Source organism: Hippopotamus amphibius, chromosome 7 (assembly GCF_030028045.1).
Source record: "Hippopotamus amphibius kiboko isolate mHipAmp2 chromosome 7, mHipAmp2.hap2, whole genome shotgun sequence".
Classification (NCBI taxonomy): Eukaryota; Metazoa; Chordata; class Mammalia; order Artiodactyla; family Hippopotamidae; genus Hippopotamus; species Hippopotamus amphibius.
In genome coordinates, this window is record NC_080192.1 from 129,781,019 (window position 1) to 129,800,543 (window position 19,525).

General features: G+C 51.5%; 1 protein-coding gene across 3 annotated transcripts in view; it reads left to right on the forward strand.

Annotated features, from left to right (window-relative positions):
• Positions 1-19,370, forward strand: part of ADCY3 (adenylate cyclase 3) — a 90,867-nt gene extending 71,497 nt beyond the window's left edge. For 2 of the 3 annotated variants that reach the window (XM_057741117.1, XM_057741118.1), the window contains exons 8-22: positions 408-630; positions 4,615-4,743; positions 6,373-6,515; positions 6,678-6,839; positions 8,076-8,163; positions 8,943-9,059; positions 10,818-11,077; positions 11,372-11,437; positions 12,847-12,928; positions 14,348-14,506; positions 15,027-15,173; positions 15,798-15,917; positions 17,716-17,839; positions 18,493-18,617; positions 19,188-19,370. In XM_057741117.1, coding sequence (XP_057597100.1) covers positions 408-630; positions 4,615-4,743; positions 6,373-6,515; positions 6,678-6,839; positions 8,076-8,163; positions 8,943-9,059; positions 10,818-11,077; positions 11,372-11,437; positions 12,847-12,928; positions 14,348-14,506; positions 15,027-15,173; positions 15,798-15,917; positions 17,716-17,839; positions 18,493-18,617; positions 19,188-19,370 — 2,128 coding nt within the window. The remainder of the gene's footprint in view (positions 1-407; positions 631-4,614; positions 4,744-6,372; positions 6,516-6,677; positions 6,840-8,075; positions 8,164-8,942; positions 9,060-10,817; positions 11,078-11,371; positions 11,438-12,846; positions 12,929-14,347; positions 14,507-15,026; positions 15,174-15,797; positions 15,918-17,715; positions 17,840-18,492; positions 18,618-19,187) is intronic. The other variant, XM_057741119.1, reaches the window with a different exon arrangement.
• Positions 19,371-19,525: the final 155 nt, after the last annotated feature.

The window sequence follows — 19,525 nt, forward strand, 5'->3', positions numbered from 1 at the left end:
CATCCTTCCAGAGCTCTTTACAGACTCAGCCTGTCAGGCAGGACAGGCTCTGCCCTCAGGCTGGACCAAGGATGCGGCGAAACCTTCCCCACCTGGGTCAGGGGGCTTCCCTCAGACGCAGTCACAATTCTGTCTGTGGCGGTGACTCCCCAGAAATGGGTCCTTACCGCCCGACAGCAGGTGTTGCAACTGAATCACACCAGTGGACAGTAATCAGACCTTATGACCGTAGTGTTCAGAGCAGACTTCAGATTCCTTATCTCATTTGATACCTCAGCAGCCTGTGAGGACAAACTGTCTCACGGACTGAATGCTGAGGCTCAGGGAAGGGGAGGTGCCAGGCTGCCCACGCAGCCACTTCATGCCAGGACTTCCCCATCACTGCTCCGCCTCTGGGGCTGGGGCAGGGGCTGCCTCGGCCAGCGCTCCGTGTCCCTCTCGCTGGAATCCAGGCGCGTGCACATCTCCCAGAGCACCATGGACTGCCTGAAGGGCGAGTTCGATGTGGAGCCAGGCGATGGGGGCAGCCGCTGTGAGTACCTGGATGAGAAGGGCATCGAAACCTACCTCGTCATTGCGTCCAAGCCAGAGGTGAAGAAGACAGCCGCCCAGAATGGCCTCAGTGGCTCGGTGAGTCCCCCGCCCCACCCCCACCCTCGGGCTTGGGGAGGAAAAGGAAGAGATCAGAGGCAGGATTGTAGAAGAGTTGGCAGGACTATGAGAGGTCCCACTAGGCGCTGAGGGTTAGAGCAAAGAGCAGTACAAGGTATTTGGTGCCAGGTACGAAGTCTGAGCTATATAGTAAATGCTCTGACATCTGAAGAACTTAGGAAAGTAGGAAGCTGTCCTGCGGGGAATTAGGAAATATCAGGGTGGAAAGTGGATCCCCATGAAATAAGACTTGACCCTGTCACAAAATTATTGAGTCTTCATATTTTGGGAGTGCTACATGCAGAACTTCAGCATATTCACTAGAACAAATTAAAAATGCATCTTCTAAGCTGTTCTACAAGATGGTAATTGACAATAATTTGAGAAGTCAGCTACCTTTGTGAAGTGATGGAACATTTACAATTTCGGGCAAAAAAAAGTTTTTAGTAAATTTTAAAATGATGTTCCTTTAGAAAATTACCCACAAATTTGGTTGTATTGGGACCACCTTGAAGTCACAGAGCAGCAGTTAAACATATCTTTGTGACAACCACACTCATTCCTATTTGTTCTAATCTTGCATTTTCTTATTTAATCAACCCTTGCATGGTGCGTCATTCGAATCAGGAGTTGTTTGTGGCACCTGACACCCCCGTGAGGGTTACAGATGGGGCCCTGGCAGCAGTGTCTTTGTGAAGCTGTTGTGCAGGAGTCATTATTCAGTTTTCCAATTAGAGAAAAGTTGAGTTCGTGGACATGTAGCTTAAAACACTAGCACAAAGGCTCTGGGTGAGTAGGAGTGGGGTCCAGGCTGTGGGCTGTTGGACCCTGTGGCCCAGATGCCACCCCACAGGCGACAGCTTCCAGTGACGGAGTTAGACTTCTTCATAAAAGCTCCTCCAGACACAGAAGCCAGCCCATTTCTCATGGAAATATGGGCGCTGTTCCCTTCAAAACTAATGTTACTGACATTTGGAGGCAATCCAGGATTTCAGTGTTTTGTAAAGTTGACTTTTACCTGTTTCTTAGCTCCCCTACCTGAAAAAACATAAATGCCGCGAAGTGGAAAAGCTGGGTTAAAGGTTTTCTGTACGTTGAAAGTTTAACCCACGTCCCTGGTACTCACCTCCTGCCACCTTCCCCACGCCTTTGCTGGCTCTCTACTCACTTTTTTCTTTGTTCATTTGAAAGGAATTTGAAACCAGGGTATCTCACTGTTTTAATCACATTTCTTTAGTTATTAGTAAGACTGGACACTTTTAACCTGGCTCTCAGCCTGCTGATTTTCTCCTGTGAATTGCATATTCATATCTAACCTTTGAGGGCTTTTCCACCCCTGATTTAGAGATGCTTTTTGTTTATTAGCGAGAGGAACCCTCTGGCACGTGATGCCCATCAGCTGGTATCAGGCAGCCACTTTGTGCCCAGTGCTGTGGTGCATCCGTCTCGGGGAACGTAGAAGTTGAGCTGCTGTAGATTATAGCAGGTGTCTTCCCTACAAGGCGCTACAGCAGCCGTCAGCCCCCAGTGTGTGTTAATCGAACAACTTAGCAAGTTATCATAAGCCCATATGATTAGCTCAACAGTCATTTAAGACACCTCCAACTCAAGATGTGCTCCGAGAAGGCCATGTTCGCCGATCACCAAAGCCGCTCAGCAGTCAGTGATCAGACATACTCAAGCACGGAGATGACGCGTGAATGATGTGCGGGTGATAACAGGAAGCAGCAGGGAGAGAGGTGATGAGGCTTCTCTGGGCCTCATGGGAGCAAACACCATTCTGTCTGTAGAAACCTCTCCCGGGGGCTTAGCTGAACAAAGTGATAAGGAGGAGAGTGTGAGGAGAATTATCACAATGGGTCCTTTCCAAAGTGTTAAAAAGACATCTCCTAGATGATTGAACCTGGTGTACCCCCCAAAAAATAAAAAAAATAAAAAAATAAAAATAGCACAGAGACAAAAAAAAAAAAAAAGACATCTCCTGTCTATACTAACCTTGTTGTCAGTCTCATTCAGTTTTTTGTTTTTTTAATTACTCATTTTTATTGGAGTATGGTTGTTTTACAGTGTTGTGTTAGCCTCCGCGGCACAACAGAATGAATCAGCCGTACACACGCAGATCTCCCCTCCCTTTGGGACTTCCCTCCCGTTTAGGTCACCACAGGGCATTAGGTAGAGTTCCTGTGCTGTACAGTATGTTCCCATCAGTTGTCTGTTTTATACATAGTGTCAGTAACGTATATGTGTCAATCCCAGTCTCCAAATTCCTCCCTCCCCACCTCTTTCCCCCTTGATATCCATACATTTGTTCTCTATGTCTCTGTCTCTATTTCTGCTTGGAAAATAAGATCATCTATATACCATTTTTCTAGATTCCACATGTATGTGTTACTATGCAATATTTGCTTTTCTCTTTCTGACTTCACTCTGTATGACACTGTTGTTCTTTTTAAAAAAACATTTTAAGGACTTTTATTGAGATATTATTGACATACAATAAACTATATGTATTTAAAGTGTACAATTTGATTTTTTTTCTTATTAGTAATGTAAAAATGGCAGTCCCAATCCCAGTGTACGACACTGTTTTAAGTGCTGTCTCCGACAATTCCCAAATTGAGATCTCAGCCCCAGCGAGCATCCCTACACTAAACTTATAGGCACATGTGAATCTCCATCTGTGTATATATACCAGGTCCAAAGCTGAGCTCCTGATCTCTCCTCCCTAAAACCCACCCTTTTCTTCAGTCTTTCCTGTCTCAGTCAGTGGCAACTCTGTTCTTTTAACTGCTCAGCCCAAAACCTTTGAAAGCATCCTTGACCTCAGTCTGCAATCCACGAGCCCCTTCCTGCAAGATGCAGCTCTAGCCCCTCCTTCTCACATCCTGGCAGCCACCATCCTGCCCAAGCCACTGTTGTCTCGGGCCTGGGTCAGCGCAGTGGTCTCCCAACCTGTCACCCTGCTCCTGCCCTCGCCCCACCGCCCTCTGTCCCCACACAGCAGCCAGAGGGACCCTCCTGGGATGTTAGGTGAATCATGTCACGTCTCTGCTCAACACCCTCCCTTGATCCCCATCTCATTCAGAAGAATAGCCAAAGTCTCTGAGGTCAGGAACCCCATCCAGCAGGTCCTCCCCGGCCGACCCCTTTCACTCACTCGGCTGGGGAGGCGCCGGCCTCCTGGCTGCTGCCCAGACGCTCCGGGCGCACCCGCTCCAGGCTTCCTGCCTCCTGGAACCTGTCTGAGAGCTGTGTGATATGCTCCTTCAGGTCCTTACAGAAATGTCATCTTCACAGTGACACCTCCCCGACCCCGCCTTTACAGTCACACTCCCCAGCATCCCTGTGCCCCTTTCCTGCTCCATCTCTCCAGAGCACTACTCCCTGATGGACTGTAATTGTTTACTTCTTCATTTCGTGTTGTCTGCCTGTCCTCACTAGAAGATGGGCTGTGAGGTCAGGACATTCTGTCTGTGTCCCCAGGAGTTACAGCAGTTCCTGTCACACAGTAGGTGCTCAGTAAATACTTGGTAAATGAATGAATGAATGAACTGTTTTCCTGTATAGAGTATTTAATTTTCTCTGTCAAAGAAAAATACTAATCATTGGGGAAATTGGTTTATGGAATTTATTCAGACTTTTGGAAGGCATTTGACAGGGCTCTACCCCCAGAAAAGATCTCTGTGAATCACTGTGTCACTGAGTTACTGTTTTAGAAATATGAGTTGGAACAATAGGGCCTTTCTCTGCTTAGAAAAATTTTAATACTAGAAATTGATGCTAGAAAATTATAGCGTTTTAACATTGATGTTCTAGAGGAGGAACTGAATAGTGAGATTTTTAAGGTTACAAGGCCTCTAAACTCTAGTGGAAAGATTCCAGACTGAGAGTAAAGCAACCCCGTGACGGGTGCACAGCTGGCAGTGCCTGGGGACCCCTGATGGCCACTCCCTTCTGCTGCAGGCCCTGCCAAATGGAGCGCCGCCTTCCTCAAAGCCCAGCTCCCCTGCCCTCATTGAGACCAAGGAGCCCAACGGGAGCATCCACACCAGCGGCTCCACGTCCGAGGAACCTGATGAGCCAGACGCCCAGGTGTGTGCAGGGCCGAGGCCCAGGATGTGGGCAGGGCCAGGGAGGTGAAAGGTGCCCCAGGAGGAGGGAAGGGAGACCTGCCCCCTAGCCTGCGCTCTGTCCTTGGTAGCTGTGTAACCTTGGGCAGGTCACCCCCCAAACCTGGTCCCACTGTCTCCTTGTCAGTTACATGGGGTGGGGGTGGCTAAGGTCAAAAGAGGTGCTCACCTCCAAGGCCTCGTCTAGCTCTGATGTCCCAGAACCCTAGAGATTTGAGGGCAGTGAGGACACCCATGGAAATTTCTCTAGGATCTGGCACTATTTTGGAAGTGAGACTTCAGGGCTGGGCTCACCTCTCTGGCTAGGTCCGAACCCCACAAGTCCTGCGCACAGATGAGGGGTTTCCAGAGGAATTAGCAGGCTCTCCCCCTGAGGACAGGGTCCACCTTGGGAGAATGTCCACAATCTGTCCTTTATTAAGGAGCTTCCTGAGTACATCCACTGACAAAGGCAAGTGCTGGGATGGGTCTCAGCCTCGCGGAGGTGCCGTGAGCTGGTCGGCCGCACCGCCGGTCTCGCCGCCCCTGTGCCTGTCGATCAGGGGCTGGAGGACAAGAGCGTAGAGGACTGAAGATAAACTGGGTTTTTCTTGAGCACCACAATGCTCAGTAACTTTTCCCTATTGTGATTTTCTTGATAGAAAGTGTAAATACAGACTCAATGTGACACACTAACAAGAAGGACACAGATAGAGGTTTAGCAGCCTGTGATTTTTTGTGTCCTCAAAATTAGCGAGTGTCACACTGCTCCCGGATATGCTTCAGGGACAGAGGTTCCTGGTGCTGGAACAGAACATCCACGTCATGTTACGGAGAAGAGGACTGGGGCTGGGGGCACGTGGATTATACGGGGTATCAGCTTACGCCCGGGGTATCTTGATTCTGGCTTCAGATACGCTCTTGGACCCATACAGGCAGCTCTAATGAGCCCAGTCCGAGCTGTTATTTGGACTGATGGCTGTGTAATCATAGTCTGGATTCATGTGTTTGGAGCTGAGGCTTTTCCTTTGTGACTGGGAATAAAAATGGTAGGGGGTACCCCAGCCCCACCACCCACTAGCAACGAGGATGTTATTTTCTCTCCATTGCTTCTCCCTCAGATCTTCCTCCCCCTAAATGAGTCAGATAGGAGCTCCTTTAAAAGCTCCCTTAAGCGTAGGGTTGGGGGTCTTTTACATCCCCGAGGATGCCGATGTGGGTGGCCGTGTGACGCCGCCTCGTAGCAGGAGGCACCAGGACTGTGCTCACCCAGCAGCAATCTCAAACTCCAGGTCTACCGCCGGAAGCCTGGTGGCTGCTCCCCTCACTAGCTTTTATTGGGCAGTCACTGCAGAGCGTCTGTTAGGGGCCACAGCGCCTGGGACCTCGAGTCCAGGGAAACCAGGAAGGGCTGTGGCTTTGGGTCCAGACCCAAGCAGGATGGAGCCAGTGGGATCACTGGAAAGACTTTTCCTGGGAGATGGTTTTGAGAGCCAAGGGGCTGATGCTCCTGTGATTCCTTTTGTTCCCCTCCCCCCGACACCGCCCTCTTTCCCCAGCTTCTCCCCGCTCCATCCCGCCTGTCCCCCAACTTGGCTGTACTGCCTTGCAGGCTGACAACCCCTCATTCCCCAACCCTCGCCGGCGGCTGCGGCTTCAGGACCTGGCTGATCGCGTGGTGGACGCCTCTGAGGACGAGCAGGAGCTCAACCAGCTCCTCAACGAGGCCCTGCTCGAGCGGGAGTCCGCCCAGGTGTAAGTGGCCCCGCAGACACCCGGCCCCTGGCCCTTGGCATGTGCCTTGTGTGGCCCCAGTCCAGGGTCCAGGAAGTTAGTCTTCTTAAGTATTACGGCCCCTTCTTGGCAGGCGGAGGCCGATGTGGCCTTTGTGTCTCATGGGGCTCGTTTGCACTGCAGAGTGAAGAAGAGAAACACTTTCCTCCTGTCCATGCGGTTTATGGACCCCGAGATGGAAACCCGCTACTCGGTAGAGAAGGAGAAGCAGAGCGGGGCCGCCTTCAGCTGCTCCTGCGTCGTCCTGCTCTGTACAGCCCTGGTCGAGATTCTCATCGACCCCTGGTGAGGGAGGGGCAGGGCAGGTGCTGACAGCCAGGGGAGGGCACAAGGTGAGGCGCTTCCTAGGCCTGGGGGCTGTGGGCCTCCACGGGAGCCTGACGCGGGGGCACAAGCTCTGTTCCTTGCCCGCATCTCCCAGAGCAGCCTCTGGAAATGCTGGGACCGCGCCCTGGACCCCTTTCCTTCTCTCTGCCCCTGGGTCCTAGAACGGCACTGGCATCACAGAGGAGGTCATACCAGGGTTGAGAAAGCTGAGGGGGGCGTGGTTCAGGGGATGGAGACCTCAGTGGCTCTTGGACGAGGAGGCAGGATGGGGCCGCTCCTCAGCCTTGGTCCCGCAGCCCACGGGCTCCCTTTCTTGATTCGTCTTGGTAACGATGGATTTCAGGCTCTGGGTGCAGACTGATCTCCGCTGTCACAGTAGCAGGTCCTCTGGGTCAAGGCAGGGTGTTCTGGAATCCTTGCCCCATCTGCTGAAGCCCAGCTGAAGGCTGGCTGTCCCCTCCTTCCCTTCCTTTCTCCCCGCAGCCGATCAGCAGCTCACTCCAGCTCGGGGAGTCCCCACCAGAAGGGAGGGGATGTGGAGCCCTGTCCTGATCACAGTTTGGGGAACTTAAAGAGCCTTGGACTCGTTACATGGTCCTAGGTTCTGAACACAGCTTGCTCGCCTATTTGTTCTGTGACCTTGGGCGCATTGCTAAGGGTTCCTGGAGCATCAGTTTTCTCATCTGTGAAGTGAAAGATGGAGATGATCTGAAGATAATAGCACCTGCCCTCGCTAACTCAGAATTGTTGTGAGGACCAAATTCACTCTTTCACTTCATCAGTATTTACTGTCTACTTTGTGCCTGGGCCGAAGGTCTAGGGAGACTGCGGTGAGTGCTGTGACTCCCAGAAGCCCTCGGCAGCAAGCCGCTCTGCTCCGTGCTCTCCCCTGTCATCATGGCGACACGGCAGAAAGCTCATTCCTGAGAATCCCTTCCCAGGTTTTACTGGGCTCTGCCTGGGGCACCTGTGAGTCTTTCTTCGGGAAATGTCCCAAAGAACAGTTACAGCTGGGGAGGGTTGCATCTCCCCAGGCCTAGATGCAGCCGCCCTGGCATCACACGAAACTTTTCAGGTACAGGCTTGTGCCTTGCTTGGGGCTCTGCCCTCTGTCTCCCTTCCTTTACTTTCCTGGCCCCTGACCCTCATCCGTACTCCCTCTGGTCCCCTTCTTCACTGTTTCCTCTCTCACAGGCTAATGACGAACTATGTGACGTTCGTGGTCGGGGAGGTTCTGCTCCTGCTCCTGACCATGTGCTCACTGGCTGCCATCTTTCCGCGGGTAAGAAGCACCGTTCCTTTCGGCTCAGAGCCACGTGGCAGTGAGCATCACTCCCTGCGAAAGTGGGTACTGATGGAGAGGGGTCCTAGCAGACGGTGACGAGTAGCTGACTTCCGTTGGGATGGTTCAGGCACTCATCCATTCATCTGTTACACCCTCCTTCATTATTGGCTCTGCACCCATTTTGGGCTGGGCCCTGGAGCGTGCATGGGCTGTGAGCCAGAGTCTAGATAAATGGGAACCTATGTAGAAAAGCAGTGGATGCCCGGCTAGAAGGTGAATTGACTCCGATTGTGGAGGACCTTGAAAGCCAGACACAGGGATTAAGACTTTCTCCTAGAAGCACTGGGTGCCAGGCAGAGGTTTTGATCAGAATGACAAGGAAAAAGCAGTATTTTAGGAAAATCTGGCAGGTGGCTTGTGAGTAACTTGGGGGATTCAGGTACGCTGACCCAGGGAAGGCAGGAGTCGCCAGGCAAAGACGGCTGGCCCTGAAAATCCTCCCCCAACCTGGCTTCTCCGTCCGGAGACAGGGAGTGGACTGCCTACAGGCTCGGGCAGCCGCGGTGTGTTACCCGCACCTGCAGCAGGACTGGTGGACGGAGCCGGGATCCGCGCGCCTTCTCGGCTCTGCCGCAGCCAGGTTTCGGTTGACGCATGCGCACAGCACTACGTTGCAGGTTCCTGGGATGTGTGGGAACAGGCAGAGTGCTTAGCAGCCAGGTTTACCGGGGAGAAGGCTGTCAAGGCTCAAGGCCCTTGAAATTCCATCCTTCTAGGCCTTTCCTAAGAAGCTTGTGGCCTTCTCGACTTGGATCGACCGGACGCGCTGGGCCAGGAACACCTGGGCCATGCTGGCCATCTTCATTCTGGTCATGGCCAACGTCGTGGACATGGTGAGCCCCTGCTGTCCTGTTGAAGGGACGCCCACTCTCAGCGGAGGCTTCCAGATCGGTCTGCACAAGCAGTTGCGAGCCCATTCCCCACCCCACTAGGCACGGGTTTGGAGTGGCACTTAGGTTCCTAAACAAGTGTCCTGGGCAGATGGCGAGGTCTCCTCCCCAGGACACCTCTGAGACTGTCTTGTCTCCCCCAGCTCCTCACTCTCCCCGAGTCCAGGAGCCCAGCGTCAGGCACTGGGTCCTGTGCTGGGTGCTTTACATACACGGACTCATTTAATCTGTATAACAGTCTTGAGAGGTTGGCATCATCTGCACTTTCATGTGAAAAAAATGATTCTCAGGTTAAATCCGTTGTTTTAGGTCACACAGCCAGTAAGTAACAGAGTGGAGAGATGAAGCAGCTCTAAATCGCCGTCCTGTGCCTTCTGCCTCCAGGTCTCACTGCTCAGGGGCCCCAGTGCTCCTAAGCTTTCTGCGTACCCTCAGTATCCTGTACAGTGTGGCTAGCGTCAGGCATCCATCAGGCCGAGGGAGGTGAACCTGCTCCCACAGTTGTGTGGCTCTCATCCATTTGAACGAGGCCAGACCTTCCAGAAGTGGGTCATGGGGACGGCAGCTTCACTGAGCCCACGTGGCCAGTGGCAGCCGAAATCCTCTGCTCTGCTCTTCTCAGTTTGTGCAGGTCCTGTGAGGGGGCAGCCAGAGGCTTTCTTGGGGAGAAGGGATGGCAGTGGGAAGCTTGGAGCACTGGGGGCCTGCAGCTGTCACTGGTGCTCTCGTCAGGCCTCACCGCTCCCTCCAATGTTGGTAGCACTAGGCACACCCTCAGGGCCCTACTCTTTGCAAATAGGATGTCATGTTATTTACTTTATTATCTCTAACAGTGGAAGCATGGGAGAAAACTCGGCGTGGAGACTTTTCTGGCAGTGGTGTAGGTGGGAAGCCCTAGGGCCCAGCGATCCAAAGTCCAATAGGAATGGAGTTAGGAGCTCCAGAACCTGAGCTCATGGGTTGCCGGCGGCCACAGTGCAGGGAAGAGGAGCCCCGTGGAGCCTGGTGCGCAGGTCTGGGGACCACTGTTTAACAGGGTCATGGACACTGGCAGGATATCTGGGGATCCCGTCACCAGTGGAGGGGTGAAAAACTAGGGAGGTGTGAAGCTTTCCACGTGCTGGAAGCACCTGCCAAGCACGTCCCCAAATCTAGACGAGCGCCAGTGGGTGAAAGTGAAGTAGGCGTGATGCGGTGTGTGGATGCGCTTTGCATTGGCCACACCTGCCCAGCAGTGGGACCGGAGATCAGACTCCAGAGGTGATGGGTCTGAGTGGAGACCACCTGCCATCACCGTGAAGCCATGAGGGGGGCTGACTGGCTGGCCCACGGCCCCTCCAGGAGCAGCAGTGTGACGTGGGCCAGAGCACATTGGGTTTGAAACCGAACGGCCGGATTCCTGGTTCTGGCTTTACCACTTGCTAGCTGCACCACTTCGGGCGAGGGTGGCCTCTCTGAATTTTCTGTGTGATGGTGGTGGTGTTTTTAGCACTCAGAATTTCTGTGATCAGAGGAGGTGATGGTAAAGCGCTTTGCAGGAGTTACTGACTTCCGTATTACCGTCCCCGGGTAAATTTTCCCTTCTTTCTCAGTGTTTTCGAGGGAGCCGTGGGACGTGGCAGCTGCCACAGCTCCCCCTTCTCTGACAGTGTCTCCCGTCCCCTCGCACCCTGTGCTCTCCCCCCGGGTCCTGGCCTCCAGCTTAGCTGTCTCCAGCGCTACACGGGACCCACCAACAGCACCGCGGGGGTGCAGGTAGAGGACGGCTGCGTGGAGAACCCCAAGTATTACAGCTACGTCGCCGTGCTGTCCCTCATCGCCACCATCATGCTGGTGCAGGTCAGCCACATGGTCAAGCTGACGCTCATGCTGCTTATCGCGGGGGCCGCGGCCGTGATCAACATCTACGCCTGGCGCCCCGTCTTTGACGAATACGACCGCAAACGCTTCCAGGAACGCGAGTAAGATGCAGCCTGTCTGGGGGTCTGCACAGTCTCCTTCCTCCCACCCCCCAGTCCCCATTTCAAGGTCGTGGATCTGCACTGAGCTGGCCGTCTGTCTCTAGGGCTCATCCAAGGCTTGTATGGGAATTGGGGTTCGTGGTCTCTCATAGACGGGCCCCTGGTTGGCTGTGATCCCAGGACAGATCCTTTCCCTTCTTGAGGAGTGGAAGACCTGGGTCACCTCAGTGTTTGGCTGGGCACCAGCCTCTTGTACCTGAAGGGGCCTCAGTGTGTTGTTATCTGTCCCAACAGCTTTCCAGTGGTGGCCTTAGAGAAGATGCAGGTATTTTCCAGCCCTGGGCTCAATGGCACTGGCAGGTAAGGGTGACTGCTTTCCCGTCTGCGTCTGTGTTTTCAGCCCCTTTCTTCTAGAGGCAGGGAATACAATAGGCCAAAGCCCCACGGTCTCATCATTTCACAGGCACATGATGTGGGATGCTCAAGCCAGAGTAGTTAGTGTGCGTTTCTGTAGGCGTCTGCAGCAGATTTCAGTGCTGATCTGGCCACGCTGGCCTCTCCTGAGTCAAAGAGAGTGTAGCCTGGAGAGCAGCGGCAGCGTGGTCAGAGGGTGGGATGAAGAGCAGGCCAGCCTGAGGCAAAGAGAGAAGGGGCAGCCAAACGGATGATGGCTGCACTTACCGGCTGGCAGAGCAGGAAGCAGAAGCACGAGGAGGAAAGCACACTGCCGCATTCAAACTAGAACACCTGGACTCTTACCCTCTGCAGTGATTCTCTGTGGGGCCTGGGCAGGCCAGTTTTCCTGAGTCTCAGTTTCATCTCTTGAAAAGGCTATCAGACTAGAAGTTCTTCAAGGTCTCTTCTAGCTCTAAAGATTTAGAATTGTATGATTCAGTGACTTGATGAGACGTCTAAGTAACTTGAAAGAAAAAAAAGATTACCTAACAGAAGATGGGTAGAAGACTTGAACAGACCTTTCGCAAAAGAAGAACTCTAAATGGGCACTAATAAATGAAAGGCATTCAGGTAATCAAGGTCAAGCACATTAAGACCACAGCGAAAGGCCATCACACACCTACCAGTTTGGCAAAAACTAAGAAGTCTGATAACATCATGTATAGTGGTAACGCGTACATTCCTGGTGGGAGTATAAATTCGTACAGCCATTTTAGAAAACAATTTGGAGTTAATTAGTAAAGTTGAAAATAGACCTATGACCCAGCAATTCCACAGCTACGTATACACTTTAGAGAAATGAATGCACATATATACATCCCAGGGTATGTGTACAAGAACGTCCATAGTTGCACTGTCCAAAACAGCCACACACACACACACACACACACACACACACACACAAACATCCAAAAAGATGAGAACCCAAACGACATCAACAGTAAATGGATATATAAGTTGTGGTATATTCATATGATAGAATACTGTACAGTGATGGAAATTATTTACAGCTCCACACAAAAACATGGGTGCCCGCTATAACAAGCATGGGGTGGGGGGAAACTGTGCCCTTGTCCCATCACTGAGATGTTAGGCTCTCCCTCTCTCCTGACTTTGTTTGCTATTAAGACAAAAAGCCAGTGATTTCAGAAAGCCTTACTGCCCAGTGGGGGTCTGGACTTGATGTGAAGGCCCTTAAGCTGCTGAGAAGTTTCTGGGGTGACAGGAAACAGCACAGCCAAATTAGAGGGAATAAAACTCCTTGTCAGAGGGCGGCACGGTGCTGCCTCAGCTGCATTATTTTCGGCCCACAGGCTGGCCCTGGTGCCTTCTAAGTACGCGATGACAGCAATGATCTTTGTCATGATGCTGAGCTTCTACTACTTCTCCCGCCACGTGAGTGCCTGCATGCCCTCCTCTTCTGTGCGGGCCCATCAGGCCTCGCGAGAAGCAGCCCCAGGATCTAAGAACCCAAGCTCCTGGGGAACGCTGGTTCCCTTACCCCACATGGCATGTGACCCTGGTCAGGCTGCCACCTCTGCCAGTTTCTGGTTTCTTCCTCAGTAGTATAAGAGCAGCAGTTCTCACCTCTTCCTTCTGACCTCCTGTGGGAAGCGGAAGGAAGCCTGGGGGACGGGCACAAAAGCCTGGATAAAATCTCTATTCCCTAGGCCAGGGGCCCGTGGGTCTCCGCTCACCCTAGCTCTGGGGGTCACTGACACACTGACTGCGGAGCCAGAAGACAAAGGGAAAGAAGCTGATGAAGTTTTTGTTTGGTTAAAAGGAAGAGGGGGAAGAGAGGGCAGGAAGTACCCATGCAAGGGGCTTACTTCCATGTTAGCTCAGGTGCCACCCAGTGGCTTGTCCGGGAACTACAGCCATTCCCAGCCACTTTTTTTTTTTTTTTAATTTATTGGTTGCATTGGGTCTTTAAAAAAAAAATCAGTCACATTCTTTTATTTTATTTTTAAAATTTATGTATTTATTTATTTATTGGTTGTGTTGGGTCTTTGTTGCTGCACACAGGCTTTGTCTAGTTGCGGTGAGTGGGGGCTACTCTTCATTGTGGTGTGTGGGCTCCTCATTGCCGTGGCTTCTCTTCTTGTGGAGCATGGGCTCTAGGCGCATGGGCCTCAGTAGTTGTGGCACACAGGCTCAATAGTTGTGGCTCACGGGCTCTAAAGCGCAGGTTCAATAGTTGTGGCACACGGGCTTAGTTGCTCCGAGGCATGCGGGATCTTCCCGGACAAGGGATCGAACCCATGTCCCTTGCATTGGCAGGGGGATTCTTAAGCACTGCGCCACCAGGGAAGTCCCCCCAGCCACTTCTTCAAATGGAGCTTGCTGGAAATGGGGACTCCTCCTCCTCCCTGGACTAGGAGATCCCCACTGCTGCCACCACCCACAGGGCAGACCTGTAGCTAAAGTTAGGCCCCAGGAGGCACCACACATGCAGAAGGCCTCTCACATCCTCCTGTAACCACAGGGGCTGGGATCTTCATTGCAGCTCTAGGGTGGCCTTTTTGTTGAGGCGAATCTTTCTGGGTCTCATTTCCCTTGCCATCTAGCCATCTTCCTTTCAGTTTTTCCAAGTTGGAACTCCTCAAGTTCTCATTTTCATCTTCCCATCAAATAGCCAGCTTTTTTTTCTTTTTCCTGGCTGCACTTTGCAGCTTGTGGGATCTTAGTTCCCCAACCAGAGATTGATCCCAGGACACGGCAGTGAAAGCACTGAGTCCTAACCACTGGGCAACCAGGGAATTCCCTCAAACGGCCAGCTCAGAGCTCACATCTTGCCTCTGTCTGTGTCCATAGGTGGAGAAACTGGCACGGACACTATTCTTATGGAAGATCGAGGTCCACGACCAGAAGGAACGTGTCTATGAGATGCGACGCTGGAATGAGGCCTTGGTCACCAATATGTTGCCTGAGCATGTGGCACGCCATTTCCTGGGGTCCAAGAAGAGAGACGAGGTGAGGCATGGCCCTGTGCTGGAGCCACGAGGCTGTGTGTCTTCTTCTGGCCTTCTGCCTTCTCATGACATGGCCTGGGGACCCAGGTAGAACTGGACCTACCCAGCACCACAATATTAGAAGCAAAAGAATTTCACAGGCCTTTGGTAGAGGACACTGCCATATACATTGTTTCTGTGGGCCACACACCTCTGTGAGGCCCGTTTCAGAAGACGAGGCCTCGGTGAAGCCCACCTTTCTGTCGGCTGTGATCATCTCAGACTGGTTCTCAGGCCTCACTTCCCAGCTCCACCCCACCCTCTTCTCAGAGCTGGGGCTGTTGCAGGGACTAGAGAAGCTGTTTCTTAGTTATTAAAAGTTGTGACACGCTACTTTCTAATAATTCAGTCAGGATAGTCTGGGAGATGTGTGTGTCCAAAAAGGCTGAGTGCAGGTGTCATGGGTGTGGAAGACAGATTCATTTCTGTGGCACATTGTTCACTTAGACTTTCTTTGAGCACTTTGGCCCTGCCTCTTTTAGGAGCTGTACAGCCAGTCTTATGATGAGATTGGAGTCATGTTTGCCTCCCTGCCCAACTTTGCTGACTTCTACACGGAGGAGAGCATCAATAATGGTGGCATTGAGTGTCTGCGCTTCCTCAACGAGATCATCTCAGATTTTGACTCTGTGAGTGACCATCCTGTCCCCCTCCTCCTGCCACAAAGTCCGCCCTTCCAGATTACAGCCCAAGAAGGGCTGCAGAAGTCAGAAGTTGGAGAGTTACTCTGGCTGCTGTTTTCCCATAAAAGCTCCTCCCCATGACATACGGGCTTCTGCGGCCATCTGGAAATGTTCGGTCCCAGGTGGGAGCCTGGGAAATCACTTACAAGTTTATAGGAGAAGGTCTAGCCAAAACAAGACCCCGAGGGCCCTCTGATTCCTCTACCCTCAAATTTGGGTTCAGTAAACATTTATCGGGTAACTTGTATACCAGGGGAAATGCTTTTACAATACATGCTCAACCACCTCCCAATGTTAAGGTGACAGAAACCGAGGCTCAGAAAAATCAGTACATTGGCCTAGGATCATGTGGCAGATATGGGCTGAAGCTTTCATAGAAAAACACCTCTTAGATGTCTCATGGGCATGTTGTAAACGGGCAAGTCAGATGTTGGCTGAATGAAGCTCTTATAGGAAAACATCTCTTGGGTGTCTCGTGGGCATGTTGTAAACAGGCGAGTCTGTCATTCAGTTGGCTCATTTACCTCCCCTGACTGCTCACAATTCTCTCTTCCTTAATACTGGCCTCAGCTTCTGGACAATCCCAAGTTCCGGGTCATCACCAAGATCAAAACCATTGGCAGCACCTACATGGCAGCTTCAGGAGTCACCCCAGATGTCAACACCAACGGCTTTACCAGCTCCAACAAGGTAGCTAACCAGCTCAATGTGTAGAGGAGCTGGAGCAAGACAGGCAGCCCACGCGTAGCACGTAGCACTTGTAAACGATGTTATAAACGTAGCTGCCATTAACTACTGCTGTGCTGAGGGGGTCACAGACACACACCCACTAACTAGCACCACACAGTGCAAATATAAAATCAGGTTGACTGAGTTTAATGACCAGAGAGGGGAACACACACAGCCCCCCACCACTGTTCCACAGCTTAGGCCAGGCATGAGATTTTATGTAACTGTGGTCATGCCCATTTTTATTTTAAAATTTTTTGAAGTGTAGTTGATTTACAATGTTAACTTCTACTGTACAACAAAGTGACTCAGTTATACATATATATATATATAATTTCATATTCTTTTCCATTATTATTACAAGATATTGAATATAGTTCCCTGTGTAGGACCTTGTTTATCCATTCTCTAAGTTTGCACCTGCTAATGCCAAACTCCCAATCCATCCCTCCCCCCCAACCCCTCCCCCTTGGCCACAAGTCTGTTCTCTGTCTGTGAGTCTGTTGCCATTTCGCAGATAAGTTCATTTGTGTTATATTTTAGATTCCACATGTAAGTGATATCATATGGTATTTGTCTGTCTGACTTACTTCACTTAGTATGACAGTCTCTAGGTCCATTCATGTTGCTGCCAACAGCATTATTTCATCCTTTCATGGCTGAATAGTATTTCACTGTATGTAGGTACCACATCTTCTTTATCCATTCATCTGTTGATGGACATTCAGGTTGTTCCCATGTCTTAGCTATTGTGAATAGCGCTGCAGTGAACACTGGAGTGCATGTATCTTTTCACATGAAAGTTTTCTCCAGATATATAGCCAGGAGTAGGACTGCAGGATCATATGGCAACTCTAGTTTTTTGAGGCACCTCCATACTGTTTTCCATACTGGCTGCACCAACTTACATTCCTACCCACATTGTAGGGGTGTTCCCTTTCCTCCACACTCTCTCTAGCATTTGTCATTTGTAGACTTTTTAATGATGGCCGTTCCGACCAGTGTGAGGTAGTACCTCATTGTAGTTTTGATTTGCGTTTCTCTAATTAGTGATGTTGAGCATCTTTTCATGTGCTTATGGCCATGCCCTCTTAATGCTCTATACTTTCATAAGAACTAGGGAGCAGAAACCATCTACGTAATTATGTAATAATGAAGATGTCCAGGCTGGGGAAATGGTTTTGTTGGAAAAGAGGAGTCGTCAGTGCTCACTGGCTGACAGATTGTTCTTTTGTTAACTCAGACCCGTGAGGCCAGCTCTGTTTAGCTCCACAGGGAGGGGAAATGAGCTGTGGGGGCCCTGGTCCCAAGGGCTGTCCTTAAAACATCATCCTAGTTTATCTTACAGCTGTGCTATACAATGTAAGTCCTACTGCCATCTCCATTTTACAGATGAGGTTAAAGAACCATGTCTAGAATGGTCATCACTCTCAAGTGCTTATAATCTAGTTGAAAAAACAAAATGCGGACAACTACAAAATTCAAAGACCAGGTTCAGGCAAGGTGGTGACGAGACAACTCCTGATCAGATACATGGCAGATAGGAAGTAGCTGGGCTGGGGAGGATTTGCCTTCCCCACCTTCTACCCATCTCTGCCCCAGACCTAAAGGGACCCAGGTCAGCTCTCACAGTGACAAGTCAGAGCTAAAGAGCTCCCTGGCTCTTCTGTGGGAGGAAGTGGAGAATAAGGCCTATAACTAGCAGGTGAAGGGAGGAAGGTGCCCGGCTGGCCTGGCGCCCACGGCTGCTCTCGCACAGGAGGAGAAGTCCGACAAGGAGCGCTGGCAGCACCTGGCGGACCTGGCCGACTTTGCCCTCGCCATGAAGGACACGCTCACCAATATCAACAACCAGTCCTTCAACAACTTCATGCTGCGCATCGGTAAGGCCTCCCAGCCCGCCCGCTCCTGCCGGGCTCCCCCTGATGCAGGGGGCTCGGCAAATCAGGGAGGACGGGCTTACAAAGACCCAAGGCATTTCGGTTGAGGAGGGTCACACTCATCAAGCTGGAAGGGACCGTAAGGGTCTTTAGATGGATGATCAAACCGAGAACCTGAAGAAATGCTCAGCTGTCCCAGTCCCACGCTGTTTACGACGACAGCCTTCCTTCGGAATCTGGCTGGGACTTGAGTTTGTCTACCTTTCCAGGGCATCTTCTGTGCCTGAGGGCCTTGTTCACCTCAGTCCAGCCTGTTAGGGTGGATGTCACCTGCCACCCACTCTTGGGAAGGGGGTCTCAATCCCTGGGCCAGGTCACAGGAGACCTGAAGTACCAGGTGGGTTGAGAGAGAAACTGGCAGCTTTTGTACTGAATTAATTCACATATCTGGGTGGCTGACATTACCGAGCACATAGTGAGGACGATGAGTAGGAGACATGATTTCTGTCCTCTGGTAACTTAGAGAATCAGGCTTGATGAGGAATATAATGTTATGTAATTAGGAGCTTTGTGGTTGGAGTCAGGTGGCAAATTCTGTGAGAGGAGTTGGTGGCTTCTGAGATGGGGCTGTGCTGAATTTTGTGTCTTTACCTCAGGCATGAACAAAGGCGGGGTACTGGCTGGGGTCATTGGAGCCCGGAAACCACACTATGACATCTGGGGCAATACAGTCAATGTAGCCAGCAGGATGGAGTCCACAGGGGTCATGGGCAACATTCAGGTACGTCCAGCAACAGAGCTGTGTGCTCAGGTCCAGGGAAAGGAATCGGGATAGTGCATGTTTTGCTGGCACTACTGCCTCCTTTCTGTTGGCCCAGATTACGTTGGCAGTGCTGAGATCAAGGGCAAGAGTGGGAAGAGATGCCTCAGTAAAAGGAGAAAATACTTAAAACACCATTTGCAAGATGCAGGTTTAAGTTCTAGATAAGAATGTCCTGCTTTTTGGTATGAACTAGCTCACACCCTGGGCCTCCAACAGCTCTCCCCAAAACCACCCTGATCTGTACCGCTGGGTCTGGCAGGAAAGCGCCACAAAAAAGGCAGATGGGACAGAAAAGCAGGAGTCTAGGTTGCCAAACAAGGCAACCTGTGGCTGACCTCCTAGGAGAGTGAGCACGAAGGCTATCACTGGAAGAGGAGAGGGCCAGGCAACCCTCCCTGCCCCCATTGGTGCGCAGGCTGAAGGGGGCAGGAGGAGAGTGCTGCCAGCCTGTGGACAGGGACCATGTGTGGGTACCACCAGCCCCCTTGGCCCAGGCTCACTCTCTAACCCCAAGCTCTCCCTCTACAGGTGGTGGAAGAAACACAAGTCATCCTGCGAGAGTACGGCTTCCGCTTTGTGAGGAGAGGGCCCATCTTTGTGAAAGGGAAGGGGGAGCTGCTAACCTTTTTCTTGAAGGGGCGAGAGAAGCCGGCCACCTTTCCTAATGGCGCCTCAGTTACACTGCCTCACCAGGTAGTAGACAACTCCTGAATGGCCTCAAGCCCCACGAGAGTCCACATGGGAGGGAGAGTTTATTTTTTGGAATCAAAGAAAGGCCTTGGGAAAGGACAAATGACCAAGTCCCAACATTCCCAAGCTGTTGAAGTACACACTCACATAGACTTTAGGTTTAAAAATCTCAAGCC